General features: G+C 45.9%; 1 protein-coding gene across 1 annotated transcript in view; it reads left to right on the top strand.

Annotated features, from left to right (window-relative positions):
• Positions 1–15,397, top strand: part of MYO5B (myosin VB) — a 161,092-nt gene that overhangs the window by 44,230 nt on the left and 101,465 nt on the right. Inside the window, exons 5-6 of the mRNA XM_069880976.1 lie at positions 13,764–13,920; positions 14,929–15,076. Coding sequence (XP_069737077.1) covers positions 13,764–13,920; positions 14,929–15,076 — 305 coding nt within the window. The remainder of the gene's footprint in view (positions 1–13,763; positions 13,921–14,928; positions 15,077–15,397) is intronic.

The raw sequence follows: 15,397 nt of genomic DNA, 5'->3' as shown, positions 1-15,397 counted from the left end.
TTTTCTGCTGTGTCTTGGCTTTAAGTTCGGATTTATTTCTGATGAAGAACGAGCCTCTGTTCAATCCCAAAATGCACCTGGAGGAGCATTGCCATGGGCAGAGGGCTAACCAAGAGCTCCAGCCAGAGATGATGGTCAGCTCTGCCTTCCTTCTTACCATAGGAAATTTACTTTTGACAGCCACCTATAATTGATAACTGCTGTTTCTGGTTAGACTTGCTCCGTTTGCAAGGGGACATGGAAATAACAACCTTCAAAACTGTTAAACAGGGCACTTGCTGTTGCTGATCAGTGCTGCTCTGGTGATTTCTGTCTTGGGCTGATATTATGGTAATTGCAGGCTTGGGTACAGAAGTGGGATTCAAATGGCACTGAAAAGAGATTGTAACGTGGATTATAGGAATCTTCCTGGTTATTTGAAATACGCCTTAAACTGTACCACACTATATATTAAATCTGAAAGCTTCTGGGTGGACGTAGCGTTCTCCATGGCTTGATACAGGCTTTTCCCTCCACAGTGCTTCAGGGAGAGTGGTGGTGCTGCTTGAACTGAGTGTGTGGATGGTGTGACCTGTGGGTGATAGATGTAGTGCCTTCTTTTTTGCTCTTTTTAACTCAATTACTGACTTGGTGAGATGCCTTGTATCTGCAGCTCTGCTTTAGGCGGTTGGGATGCACATGAGCATGAGTGGACACAGGTGCTCGGGCAGCTCAGCCACCAGGACTGAGCTCTGTGAGCATGTTATACCTAAAACAGTGCAAAATTATTACGTATTCTGCAGTGTCTTAGCTTTTAAACAATTACATTAGGTCTGATGCATCCTGCAGACCACAGATAAAACTCAAACGTGTGATCTCAGAAGGTCAGATTTGATACTCGACTAAGAGCACGAAACCAGTCTCTGACTGGCCGGGACAGGCTGAGAGAGTTGTGGTTATTCAGCCTGGAGAAGAGAAGGCTCCAGGGAGACCATAGAGCAGCTTCCAGTGCTGAAAGGGGCTCCATAAATGTACACATGTACGATACACAATATATAAACTATAAAATATATAAAATACAATAAATATATATATGTGTATATTTTAGCTTTATTAGTGGCCCAGAACACACTGGGAAGACTCAATTGAGGTAACTGAATGGAATTGAGTGGGTGGCAAGGAAAAAAGGCACAAAAATCCAAGGTTCTCTTTTCACTGAGAAAAATTGGAAACAATTAGATTTTTAATTCTTTGGGCTTCTAGCATATCATTGCCATGTAAAGACAGGGTTCTGGGGCAGAACTAGAAAGACATTTGCTGGTGTGCAAGTGTTAGCAAAGTTGTCCTGTGCTTTCTTGCACCTCATGTAGCTGTAAAGATCTGTTGGATCCAGACTGGCATGAGGAAATGCCAATTTAAAAGGAAAATATAGAGAGGAGACAAACTGTGGGTGAGCAGAAGGGGCTGCAGAGGGTGTATAGCAACCTCTGATCCCTTTTTGGGAATAAAATGGTTCACTAAGCTTTGGAACACCTACTGTGATTTGGGCATGTGTTAAAACTCCCCTTCAAATGAAAACTTTCCCCGAAGAGGATGTTTTGCAGAGAGTTGCTTTACAGCACTTGCATGTGAAAGAGCTGAAGAAAAGGGCAAGTGATTAATATTCATATGTGACAGCCTCTAATTTTTCCAGTGACCAGCTCTTTAGAAACTCCCTGCATACCCAGTGTGAGACTAAGCGCACTCAGTTTATTGAAACAATATTGTTTCAGGCAAAATACACAACATGGAGTTAATTTGCTCCAAGTGTTGCTACCAGAGGTGGTGGAATCAAGTGTTGGGATGGTGAAAGGATGGACTATTTAGTGTTTACTAATGGCTGAGGCTGTGTGGTTCAAAGCAATTTGTGCTTTGGGACATGTGTTATCTACTGGGCAAAGCAACCACCTCCTCCTCTGGTCTTGCTCTCCACTCCTCTGATGCTACCTGGCAAGGTGTGTTGGATGTTGGTCTCTGATTTCTCTGTGTCATCACTCTGGGCAGAAGCCTTGAGCTTAGTGAAAATTCCCCTTGGAACCGTATTTCTGCTGCAATTAGCTTGACCAGCAGCTTTCCACACCTTAGCACAGATTGTTCCTCACTCCTCACCCTGACCCACATTCCTCTTGATGAACATGTCCAATCAGTTGTGGCCAGCTCCATGGAGGTGACTGAGGTTCCCTGCCTTTGGGGGCTTTACTGAAAGGTTAGATGTTCCACTCCATGTCTACAACCCCGTTTTTCCTCTTCCCAGCTATCCTTGGCTTGTTGGTATGGTCACCATGTTGTCTCCTGGTACTGAGCTGACTCTATCAAGAAGTTCACTGCAGGTGCTACAGTAGTGGGTGTAATTGCATGGCTTTTCTCTCTTTGGTGCCTCTCTTTTCCTTTTCATAGAACTGTAGAGTGTTTTGGGTTGGAAGGGACCTCAAAGCCCATCCAGTTCCAAACCCCATGCTGTGGGCAGGGACACCTCCCACTGGATCAGGTTGTTCCAAGCCCCATCCAACCTGGCCTTGCACATCTCCAGAAGTGGAGCAGCCACAGCTTCTCTGGGCAACCTGGGCCTGGGCCTCCCCACCCTCACAGGCCAGAACTTGCTGCTTCAAGAAAGTTTTTTTAATGCCTTTTTTTTTTTTTTTTAAAAAAAAAGGTGTTCTGGTGACCTGTTGGTTAGACTGGAGTTTAATACTTCCTAGTGTGAGGATCTCCTCACAATATTGTTGGTAGTTGTTGCAGGAGATGTAAAACAAGCAAAGCAAAACTGATTTGGTACATGTTGAGCTGCTGAAGCTTGTGCACAGAAGGGCAATGAGGCTGGTGAAGGGTCTGGAGCCCAGGGTTCTGGGAGCAGCTGAGGTACCTGGGGTTGTTTAGTCTGGAGAAAAGGAGGCTTAGGGGAGACCTCATCACTGTCTGCAGTTCCCTGAAAGGAGGTTGTGGTGAGGTGGGTGTTGATCTCTTCTCCCAAGTAAAAAGGGGTAGGATAAGAGGAAATGGCCTCAGGTTGTGCCAAGGAAGGTTTAGATTGGATATTAGGAAAAATTTCTTTCCCAAAAGAGTGGTGAAGCGTTGGAAGAAGCTGCTCAGGGAAGCGGTGCAGTCACCACGCCTGGTGGTGGTCAAAAACTGTGTGGCCGTGGCACTTTGGGGCATCGTTTATTAGACATGGTGGGTTTGGTCTGGATGATCTTCAAGGTCTTTTCCAACCCTAGCAATTCACTGATTCTGTGTGTCTTGCAGCACAGCTTTCATGCATGTCTTGGTTGATACTGGATAAACCTTGGTGCCTGTGATTCAAACCAAGGTCAGTATCACTGTGTGATCTCTAAACTACAGATTGTATGGAAATAACCTGTGTCTTGCAGAGATGCAGGTGCTGGCAGGGCTGCATGTGGCCACCGCTGCTCTGTTTTCTGCTGTGGGGTGCAAGGCTGAAGCTGGAAAAGAGCAGGAAGCGCGGCGTCGATAGAGGCAGGAGGGCAGCGTGTTTGAGGGGAATGTGTTTTGATAGTGCTTCAAATCTCAAGCTTTACAAGAGGATTTAAAACCATACAATAAGAGCGTGAGTAGGAGTTAAAAGAGGGATTAACCCCCGACAGAGATGCAAGAGGAATCCGACTGGCACAGCAAATAAGGCTGGATGCTGTGTTATATTAAAGGCAGGAAAGGAATCCTGGTGAATGTTATATTAGAGGCAAGGAAGGAATCCTAGGTCAGAGGGGCCGATCTGTGCTGGTGCTCTGCAGGGCTTTGCAGCAGGTACCATCTCAAAAACTAAAGCTCTGGTTGAAAAGAAAGAGTCAAGAGAAATAAACCCTCACTATCCTTAAATTTGGGAAGGGGAGAAACCGAGGGGAACAAGTTCTGTTTAGCATTAATGGTGGGATGGGGAAGAGGATTGGAAGAGCTGTCCCATAAACAGGTCAGTGCTAGTGTTAGACTTAAGGATTTTCAAAAGCAGCTGGAAGCAACTTCTCCAGAGGTGATTTAAAGAAAACAATGAGAGAGACTCCAGGTAATGTTTCTCAAGGACTGAAGGAGGGATCCTCCCCGCTTCAGTCTTACTTGCCCTGCTATGGAAGGAGGCAGAGATGCTCTGAGGATAAATGGCCCACTAAATGTTCCTGTTCTTCTATTTTGGGGGGAATTTGGAATGAGAATGATACAGCCTTAATCAAAAATGAGACTTCCTTTATAGAAAAATCATAAATACTCATAATGGTACAGCACTGGCACAGGAGAGCTTAAGGTACAGAAAGGTCAGTGCCTGACTAAGAGTAATGATTGTGTGTCTGAAATATCACTGGCTTCGAAGGAGTTATAATAGGCTTTGTCAGACACATAATTATGGCTGCGATGCTGAAGAACTGTTCAAGTTCTGAGGTGTGAAAGGTTTAACATCAAATATCATCAGACATTCAAAACGATGTTTATGAGCATTGTAATTACATCAGAGCACAAAGACTTGTGATTGCCCTTGCCCACCTCCCAGTAACTGCTTGCCATCCCACATCCTCACTGATGTTCAGGACACTTTGGGATGGATAATCCAGAGTATGTGCCCAGAAGTCAGTTGTCCCATTGATTTCTGAAAATCACTTTCCTGGGTTTTCCTGATATGTATCAACTGTAGTCAATTAGATTGTTGTGTAGGAGTTTTATAACCGTCAGTGGCTGATTGTAGTTGAGGTGATGAAGTTTGTAGGAAGTGCCTTCTTTCTGGAACTGCCATGGGGTGGAAGGACAACTGATTCATTCTCATGGTGCCTGTAGAGCTGGACTGCTGGGGTAGCATCGCACAAGCTTGTGGAGAAGAAAGCCAGCATGATCCTTGCCCCGATGTGATGGTTATTGCGAGGACATGGTACAAAGACTCCTCCATCTGCAGTGCTCCGCAGCGGCCAGCTGCTCACGAGTGGCTTGGGTTGGAGCCAGGGATGCTCCCTAGTGTGATTCCAGAGCAGAAAAGAGCATCAGGGTGCCAGAGAGCTGATAAAATTGGCTGGGTGCGTGTTTTGCTGTCATTAGAAGCAGTGCACAAAAGAATTGCTGACCTCCTTTTAGTGTGGCTGAGGAGCTGTGTTCTTCTCCTACAAGGCATGCAGAGCATAAATCCTGCGAGAAGGTCATCCTTCCTACCTGCCCTTGGGAATTGATAGAAGGACTGGAGACAGCTCAGCATTTTGCAGAAACTTTGAGTATGTAGGATTTTCCTTGCTTTTGAAGGGACATTTCCAGCTGGCTGCACAAATCAGTCCAAAGAAAAAATACCTTAATGAGCTGGGACCACTGGAACTCCCACAGCTCCTGCAGGAGTAACTGGCTTGCTGGAGCATCACATAAAAGTGCCCTGACCTCTGCAAAGATATCTTAATTGCACTATGGTATTTGATCTCAGTGTTAGAAGCATCAGATTGATATGGGTGTTAAATCGTGTTGTACAGAGGGAAGGTAATGCTTTCTGCTGTGGGTGACCACCACAGAAGATAAGGTTAATTTGCACATTACCTGTGCTTTGAGCATCAAGCTGTGCGCTCATCCATTCCCATTCAGCCCAAAGTGGTACTTCTATTTTTTTTCCCAGCAATTGAGAGAGAGATTCAAACCCCTGGCTTCTTGCTAAAACCTAGGTGCGTGTGAGCAAATTGGCTCCAAAGCTGCACAAAGTGGACCCCAAGGGGTCTAATGCTTCTTCTTGAGTGAGACGCTGGATGGGCTGTGCATGATCTAACGTCCTCAGGGAACACCTGCACCACCTGAGTGGTGTTACACCAGGATTTGGCAGCACTGGAATGGGATATTGCTGTTTGCTTTCTCTAGTTTGTTGCATTAAGGTACAACGTTTTCTTTGCAGTTTGATGGTACCAGGATGGTGAAGGGCTGCATCAGCTCTGGGGTGCTTCTGGCCAAAGTGCATTCTTCTTGTGGTGCTGGGCAGACCATTGGACTTGATGATCTTAGAGATCTTTTCCAGCTTTATTTCTTCTGTGATTCTTCCCCATTAGTATAAGCTGCTGTATAAAGAGAATTACTGACCTCCAAAAAAAAAAAAAATTGTATTGGATAATGAAAGCTATTTATGAAGGAAGCAATGAAAAAAGGCCCAGATTAATGTATAGCACTTGAAGCCATCCTTATATCGCTGCTGGCTTCAGTGTCTGCAGGGTAAAACACGCGTGTTCAGCAGATGTTCGATAATGGAAACAGAAAGTATGTCCTTAAACACTCTTGTTTGGTTGGATGCTAAATAATGCTTTCTTGGGCTTCTCTGAAGGAAAAGTCCAACTATCCCAAAGTTGTATTTCCATATTTGCACCAACTGATGATTCCAGGTATTAATATTAGTATTCTAGAAACTCAAAGCCAATGAATAAAATAATCTGCCGCTGCTCTCAGCAGCAATGCTCTTCCAAATTCCAGTTATTCTGCAGTAGTGGGAATGATTCCTGGCTTCTGCAGCTGCTCCAGAGGCAGCTCTTCTCAGCGATACATCGCTGCAATGCTCTGAGTTTTATCTTCATGGTGTGCAACTTCTATCTGTTCATTTGAAGGCAGGATTAGACCATCTCAGTTTATCGCTGTCGTTAGCACCTGGGGGGGATGCAATCCAATGGTAATTTAATTATTGCATTTTTATATATTGCTGACAATGCAATGTAAGTGTTACACTCATTTTTAGCCTGTGCAGCACTGCCAATACATAGAATCATAGAATCATAGGTTGGAAAAGGTCCCTAAGATCGTCAGGTCCAACTATAAGAGAGCCTTTTGTGCATCAGGCCTTGTGGGTGCTCTTATTGTGGCCACGCTGAATTCAAACTATGGTGCTTAAAGCATTTTTAATCTTCAGATTGCTTTATGAACACTAATCCTTCGAGAAGCCTGAAAGAAGCAGGTTAAATATGATTTCCACAATGGAAATACAGAGAGACTCATTGATTCATTCCATGACATAGAGGGTTGGTGTTGGATCCAGGATTAGAGCTGGAGTGACCCCTGATAATGATTCACAGGGTCTGGTTTTGCCCTTGTTTGCTTCACGTGATTTTCGCACTCAGGGGAGCTGTGGTTTTAGTGCAACTGTTTTTGCTCTCACTGCTGAGATCAAGGTGAGACTGTGCAGTTGTTTGCTTGGGCCTCTGGTGCCAGTGATGGTTTTCTAAAGAGAAGACTATGAAAAGAAGCCCTATAAGTTCTAGGTCTCTTCTCATGGCTTTGGATTATTTCTTTAAAGAAAACTGGTTTAGGAAGAATTCTGACTGTGATTTACGTCTGGAAAACAGATTTATTATCAAATACTCCTGCTTTCAGGCAATGTTGGTGAAAGATGGGGATCTTGGATGTGTACATGTGCACTGAGACATCCTCTGCCTCTTCTGGACAGTCAGAGGGGTGGTAGGAAATGGTGGTGGGAATCATCACCATCCTTGTATTCATCCCCTGTGCTATCACCATGGCTTGACCACCCTCTTTACTGCAGTAAGGAGTTTCCAGGGACATTCAGCCCTGCCTTAACCAGGTAAATTGACGGGAAATCGTATAGTACAAAGACTGATGACATTGCTAGGCTGGGAACTGACTATGGAAGCACTGAGCAGTGCCCAATGCAACGAAAATGGATGCAGTTCTTTGTGTAGTTGGGGAGCTCTGTCCAGCTGAGCAGGCTTGAAGCTTAGACATTTTCACACTTCCCAGGCTGTTTGGAGACATCTCTACTCCTCTCTCATGAGACCCCACCTGGAGTCCTGTGTCCAGTTCTGGAATCCCCAAGAGAAGAAGGATATTGGACTGTTGGAACGAGTCCAGAGGCAGCCACAAAGATGATCTGAGGGCTGGGGCAGCTCTGCTCTGAGGACAGGCTGAGAGAGTTGAGTTGTTCAGCCTGGAGAAGAGAAGGCTCCAAGGAGACCTTAGGTCAGCTTCCAGTACTGAAAGGGACTCCAGGAAAGCTGGGGAGGGGCTTTCTACAAGTGCCTGAGGTGACAGGGCAAAGGAAAATGGCTTTAAATTGGAAGGGGGAAGATTTCAATTAGACATTAGGAAAAAATTGCTCATGCTGAGGCTGGTGGGGCGCCGGCCCAGGTTGCCCAGAGGGCAGCCTTCACAACTCTTTCAGTAAAGAGTTTTTTCCTAATATCCAATCTAACCCTCCCCTGGTGCAACTTGAGGCCATTTATTCTTATCCTATCCCTTGTTACTTCGGAAAAGAGACCAACACCCACCTCACCACAACCTCCTTTCAGGGAGCTGCCGAGAGCAACGAGGTTTCCCCTCAGCCTCCTCTTCTCCAGACTAAATAGCCCCAGGTCCCTCAGCTGCTTCTTATTTTGTCCAAGCTTTCTATCCATAATTTTTTTCTGTGCTGATACTGCCAAAATTGACTGTATTTCAAACAGCCTTGTTCCATACTGCACCTGCACAAAAGCAAAACGTTTCACTATTTTTTTATTCCGTGCTGAATACAAGCAAGTCCTGCCTGGTTTTAACCATTTCTTCTCACTGAGCAGGCTGTTTCCTACCAGCTGCTCCCTGTGGTCCATCTGTCTTGCTCTGCAGGCACCAGTAGCTGCTTAGCTTGTATGCCAAAGAAGCTAAAGTCCCTGCAGCCTTTATTTCTGAAGGCTTTTATTCCTTAAGTTAGAAAAGAAATATCTAAACATGCATTTTCTACCAAAAATACCAGCAACAGAAGATACACGTTACTGCAGACACAGGAACTTGAGTGACCGTGCTCTTTTGCTTGGAAGCCAGCAGCTGTCTTTTTATTTTATATTATATTATTAATATAATACAACTCCAGAAATTTTCTTGTGCCATAGAGTATCCTCCTGGACTATTTCATGTAGCAGCACATCAGCCATTAGCAGAAATTCTTGAGAAACTGTGGAAAAATGTAACCTGGCAGAGAGGCTACAATAGCGGTGAATAGCATGTTGGCCATGGCTTCTATCACTTGACTCAGTGTCTTTTGGAGAATGATGGTACATATGAAAAAAACAAGCCTGAGGGAGGAATAAACCACTCTGGATGTCACATAAAAGGCAGCTTGTGATGTGACCTGAAGCTTCTGGAGCCCATGGGTCTGGAGACCTCCTTGGATGGACTCTCTCATGGTCTCTGCCTCTTCCAGCCAAGCACACCCCAACAGCTGATATGGAAAAGTGATGAAGGGGGTCAAAATTGAGAGGTCTTAATTATGAATCTTAGCTAGAGAAACAGATTGCAAAATATCATTATACTTTGTAGCAGTGCTGATGGGATGCAAAGCAATGCATAGTTCCTCCTTTTTTGAGCTTTGATGGCTTCATTTAATTGAAGAGTCTTTCCCAGACTGCTGTAGTTTTTATCTTCTGGCTTAAGGAAAAAAGAGGGAGGGAAATGTTTCCTGAAACATGCTGCTTGGGCAGTACCTGTCGTGCTGAGAAGGATAAGAAGCGATAACTCTCAAGTAACTTTTATGCAAGTGCAGCTCTGAGCTAAGCCATCGTTGTGTTGGCAAAGCGCCTTTTGCAGGCCTAGCACTTTCTGGCAGAGGTCTTTGTTGTCAGCTCTTTCTTCTGCTTCACCCTTATCTTCAGTGAAGGCTGGTTCATTCATCTTTGCTTGCAGCCCAAGCCTCTCTTGTCTGCTATGGCCAACATGGGATGTTTGCAGCTGGAGCTCAGCAGGTCCATGAAGACAATCAAATCAGAGATGAAACTTCTCACCTACCTTAATCGTAGATCATAGAATGGATCATAGAATCACGGAACAGTTTGGATTGGAAGGGACCTTAAAGATCATCCATTCCCAACACCCCTGCCATGGGCAGGGACACTGTAACAATGCTCCTCCCAATACTGACCTCTGAGAAATGCCGCTTGGTCTCCACTTGGACATTGAGCTGTTGACCACAGCTCTTTAAGTGCGACTATGCAGCCAATTCCTTATCCACTGAGTGGTCCATCTGTCAAATCCATGTCTCTCCAATTTAGAGACCAGAATGTCATGTGGGAGAGTGTTGAATGGTAAATCACTGCCATCGCCTGTCTTGGTAATTGCTGCTATGGCTTACCCAGCACAGTTCTGGATTTGGTACCTAGTCTTACTTCCTCACTTTGGTTTTTCTCCATAGGAGTCATGTGTCTGGTGGCTTGTGCTACAAAAAAAGCTTTATCCCTCACCCGTGGAAGCCTGAAGGTGTGAGACTGGCGTGCTGGCAACCCTGTGCCTGGATCCTGCCAGCTGGCTGCCTGTGGCAAAGTCGCAGCGGCTTTGCCAAGATGTGCAGAGGCCACACAGCTATGACTTAGCAAGTCCTCCCAGAGATATGCAGGTTGTCCCCACCCAGGATGAGTCACTGTGACACTGGATCTTTATGTTGGCTGCCTGGGTGAGGTTGTACTCAGTTCATGGCTGGTATTTCTGCATTAACTGACTGATAGCTGAAGTGGTTGGAGGTGCCTCTTGCCTTCCTGCTTTTGGATGCCAGTGGAGCTGGCCAGGGGTTGAATCAAGATGTATTTTATTAATTGTTCCGTGAAAAATATAAACACAGGTGGAAATAATCTTACCAGCCCTCTCCTGCTAGAAGTGTCATAGAATCTTAGAATTCTGCAATGGTTTGGGTTTGAAGGGATCTTAAAGTCCATCCAGTTCCGACAGCGGTGTTATGGGCAGGGACACCTCCCACTGGATCTGGTTGCTCCAAGCCCCATCCAACCTGGCCTCGAACACCTCCAGGGATGGGGCAGCCACCCCTGCTCTGGGCAACCTGGGCCAGGGCCTCCCCACCCCCCCAAGAAAATATTTCTTCCTAAGACCTCATCTCAATCTCCCCTCTTTGAGCTTGAACCCGTTCCCCCTCACCCTATTCCTGCACTCCCTGATCAAGAGCCCCTCCCCAGCTTTCCTGGAGCCCCTTTCAGCACTGGAAGCAGCTTTAAGGTCTCCCTGGAGCCTTCTCTTCTCCAGGCTAAACAATCCCAACTCTCTCAACCTGTCCTTGTACAGGAGGTGTTCAGCCCTCGCATCATCTTTGTGGCCTCCTCTGGAGGACCCACTCCAACATCTCCACATCCTTCTTCTGCTGAGGACTCCAGTATGGGACACAGGACTCCAACTGGGGTCTCAGCAGAGTGGAGCAGAGGGACAGAATCCCCTCCCTTTCCCTGCTGGCCACGATGCTTTGGATGCAGCCCAGGACATGGTTGGGCTTTTTGGGCTGCAAATAGACATTGCTGTCTGCTGTCAAGCTTCTCATCCACCAGCACACTCAATCCTTCTCTTCGGGGCTGCTCCCAGTCAGTTCTTTTCTCAGCCTGTATTTGTGCTTGGTAATGCCCAGAGGCAGGTGTCAGGAAGTCATCCTTTACACCAAAATGTTACATGCTTGACTCGACTGAGGTTTTTTTTCTTCCAAACCAATTAGCTGAGCCTAAAACAAATTAAGATATCCATGTCTGACAGAAGAGGAAAGTAATGGTGCGGTGTGGCGGCACGCTTGTATTTTTGTTGCAAGTGTAGGAGTGGTATATGGCATTCATTTAGCCTCTGTTCTCATCTCTTCCTGGTATAAACTTGAACTATCTTGAATTGAAATGTGTTTTTATTGCATTTCCTTATGTCAGGAGAACTGCAAGGTGTAAATCTATTGTTGCGCTCATATATAGGATTTTGTGTGGCTGCGTCCAGCTATGACTCATGAAAGTCAGACAGGCTGTGGGAAGTTGAATAAGATCAAATTACATCTTGTTTTAAAACATACTCCATTGCATACTTGCAGCTTACCCCAATAGCTCTGGTATTTTGGGAGTTTATATCAAATCCTACAGTGAAAACTATCTCCTTCCCAAAGTCCGTGGGCACATTGTAAATGTGCTGGGTTTGCTGTGTGCCAATGATGTCCTGGGGAGCAGATCCCACTGCAGCACAGGCACTTGCTCCCAGTGCTGGTAGATCTTTGCCTAGAGGAATGTATTTGTCCTCAAAATGAGCTCCTCTACCTTGGCCCTATTCTGCCTTGCAGCTCAATTAAACTCGTTAACCATTGGGGCATATCTTGTGGGTACAATGTTGTGTGTCTGTGGTGGGAAGCACTGGATATTTTAAAATAGCCATGATGATAGAATCGTAGAATAACCAGGTTGGAAGAGACCCACCGGATCATCAAGTCCAACCATTCCTATCAAACACTAAACCATGTCCCTCAGCGCCTCCTCCATCCGTCCCTTAAACCCCTCCAGGGAAGGGGACTCAACCCCCTCCCTGGGCAGCCTCTGCCAGGGACCAATGACCCTTTCTGTGAAAAATTTTTTCCTAATGTCCAGCCTGACCCTCCCCTGGTGGAGCTTGAGGCCATTCCCTCTTGTCCTGTCCCCTGTCACTTGGGAGAAGAGCCCAGCTCCCTCCTCTCCACAACCTCCTTTCAGGTAGTTGTAGAGAGCAATGAGGTCTCCCCTCAGCCTCCTCTTCTCCAGGCTAAACACCCCCAGCTCTCTCAGCTGCTCCTCATAAGGCCTGTTCTCCAGCCCCCTCACCAGCTTCGTTGCTCTTCTCTGGACTCTCTCCAGAGCCTCAACATCCTTCTTGTGGTGAGGGGCCCAGAACTGAACACAGGATTCGAGAAGCGGTCTCACCAGTGCCGAGTCCAGAGGGAGAAGAACCTCTCTGGCCCTGCTGGTCACGCTGTTTCTGATCCAAGCCAAGATGCCATTGGCCTTCTTGGCCACCTGGGCCACTGCTGGCTCATGTTCAGTCGCTGTCAACCAACACCCCCAGGTCCCTCTCCTCCAGGCAGTTTCCAGCCAGACTTCTCCTAGTCTGTAGCTGCTCAGGGTTGTTGTGCCCCAAGTGCAGGACCCGGCATTTGGCCTTGTTAAACCTCCTGCCATTGGTCTCAGCCCAGTGGTCCAGCCTGTTCAGATCCCTTTGGAGCCTCCCAACCCTCCAGCAGATCCACACTCCCACCCAGCTTAGTGTCGTCCACAAACTTGCTAAGGGTGCACTCGATGCCTTCATCCAGGTCATTGATAAAGACATTGAACAGGGCTGGACCCAGCACTGAGCCCTGGGGAACCCCACTTGTCACTGGCCTCCAGCTGGAGTTAACTCCATTTCCCACCACTCTCTGGGCCCTCCAGCCGACCACTTTTCCACCCAAAACTGGTTGGATGATGACTGTGTAAGGTTTTGTTTGTTTGTTTGTTTGTTTGTATGAATGATTAATTTTGCAAGTAAAATTGTTGTCCTGTGCAGGGACAGGGGATAATCGATAATCCTTGTGGGTCCCTTCCAACTCAGGACATTCCGTGATTCTGTAATTTGCTGAGCAAAATCTCAGATGATTACATGATGGTTTTAAGGAGGAAAATTAAATATGTAATATTAGAAGGTGATATTTAGCCAATGCTTGTTAGTAGTTCTCCGAATAAATGCCAAGTAGCAGAGGTTTTTGTTGCAGCATCATGAGGAACAGGCTTCCCAGTGCTGGGCTACATGCTCCAGGTTGAAGAAAGCAGCAATGCTTCATGCAGGGGTTCATCTCCCATTGTCTCTGCAATCCCCTGGAGATGTTCTGGAGATGTTCAGTGTGTCCTTTATGTGTATTATTCATCATTACTTTGCTAGATTCCATAAAAAATCCAGCATCTATAATGTAGGTAGTAAGAAGGTGAGGGAGACAGGTGTGAAGGTGGAAGATCATTGCATGATGCAAACAAATTGTTAACAAAAAAAATTTAATTTCTTCTCTGGCACAACAGGGATGAGAGAAACCAGTCCATCATCGTGAGTGGAGAGTCAGGTGCTGGAAAGACCGTCTCTGCCAAATATGCCATGCGCTTCTTTGCAACTGTCGGTGGTTCTGCCAGTGAGACTAATATTGAAGACAAAGTCCTCGCGTCAAACCCAATTATGGAGGTAAAAGCTGCATAATTTCATTTGTCCTTTTTGCAGTGATCGCTGTGTCACCAAAAAAAAATGAGAGAAATAAGGGCTTGTGAGCCAGACCTGATTTGCAGCCTCACAGCAGCTTTGGATGATGTCATGCTGTAGGTAATCATCATTTTTGTGATGCTGTAGGTAGTCCTGTGGTTCTGACTAAGCCCTCCTACTTGGTGTGTTCCCTAAGAGCGGCACCACAGGTAGAGATGGTCCTCCAGGATAGCCTGGGAAAGGCAGCCAGCTTTTGAGAGGTGCCTGAGGTCTCTTTCCTGTACATATACATTCCCTTTCATCACTTCTGTGCTAGCTTGAGGCTCATCATCTCAAGACAGGGGAAAGGTACTAGAAAACAGGGGGATTAAGCTATGAAGGGGGATATTGTCTTTCTCCATCTCTCTTGCATCACCATGAGTTGCTTCTTTGGCTCTTCAGTGGATTCCCATGTTTGCAGTGCTGCAACCCTGATGTTTGGGTTGATCCATGGGCTGGATTCTTTCTTCTCCTTTCTGCCACTGCGTCTGGCAGCATTACCTGCCCAGGAGGGGTTCTGTCCACGTCAACAAATCCATGGACCAAAACCCAAGCATCTGGAGATGGGTTGCAGCTTGTTCCCTCCCTCTTGCAGGGCTTTATCGTCCACATCCTGACCAGGAAAGCTGCCAACGTCGACTATTTGTGAAGAAATCTGGGGGCATCCTATAAGACAAAACAGGAGTGCAGTGGCTGTTGCGATGTAGATGATCTAGTTACTGTACTAATACCCATTGTTGTTTATATGCATTTTTCTTCCATAAAAATTGTGGAGACACCACGTTTTCAGTGAAGGCTCCTCCCCAAAGTCTTGTCATTTCTCTGTCTTCTGCGTCTGGGAAGGGTTTTCCTCAAATCCACCCATGATTATTTATGTAATGCTGATTACAATTGTAAATGTTTAAAATATTTTCAATTAAACTAAAAATGAATGTTTGATTTTATTTTATGCAGGCAATTGGAAATGCTAGAACAACTGTGAACGACAACAGCAGTCGATTTGGGAAATACATTCAGATTGGCTTTGATACAAAATACCACATCATTGGTGCCAACATGAGGACGTATCTGTTGGAAAAATCACGAGTTGTATTCCAGGCAAGTTAAAAGTGATTTTTTTTTTCCTTCTTTTCTTTGTTTTGGGTACTGTATTCTGGGAATTTAGTCTGGGTCTTTTCTATGGATTGAAAAAATCCATTTAAATGTAAAATTCCTGGTGGACACAGTTTCCACATGTGTCTTTCAGGCTCAGTCTTTTGCAGTTGTTCTTGATGATCCCATCAAGATTGTTGACTTGATTCTGTAATAACCTGTACCCGGGAGAGTCATTAGATGTTCTCTGGTTGTTTCCTCTATCTGCTCAAAGCTGGATGTTGTCTTGAGGAAGGACTGCTGCTCCTGACCTGGCTGCTGGGCAGGGATG

Source organism: Phaenicophaeus curvirostris, chromosome Z, assembly GCF_032191515.1.
Source record: "Phaenicophaeus curvirostris isolate KB17595 chromosome Z, BPBGC_Pcur_1.0, whole genome shotgun sequence".
NCBI lineage: Eukaryota > Metazoa > Chordata > Aves > Cuculiformes > Cuculidae > Phaenicophaeus > Phaenicophaeus curvirostris.
Note: the sequence above shows the minus strand (reverse complement) of the source record. Positions and strands in the feature narration are given on the sequence as shown.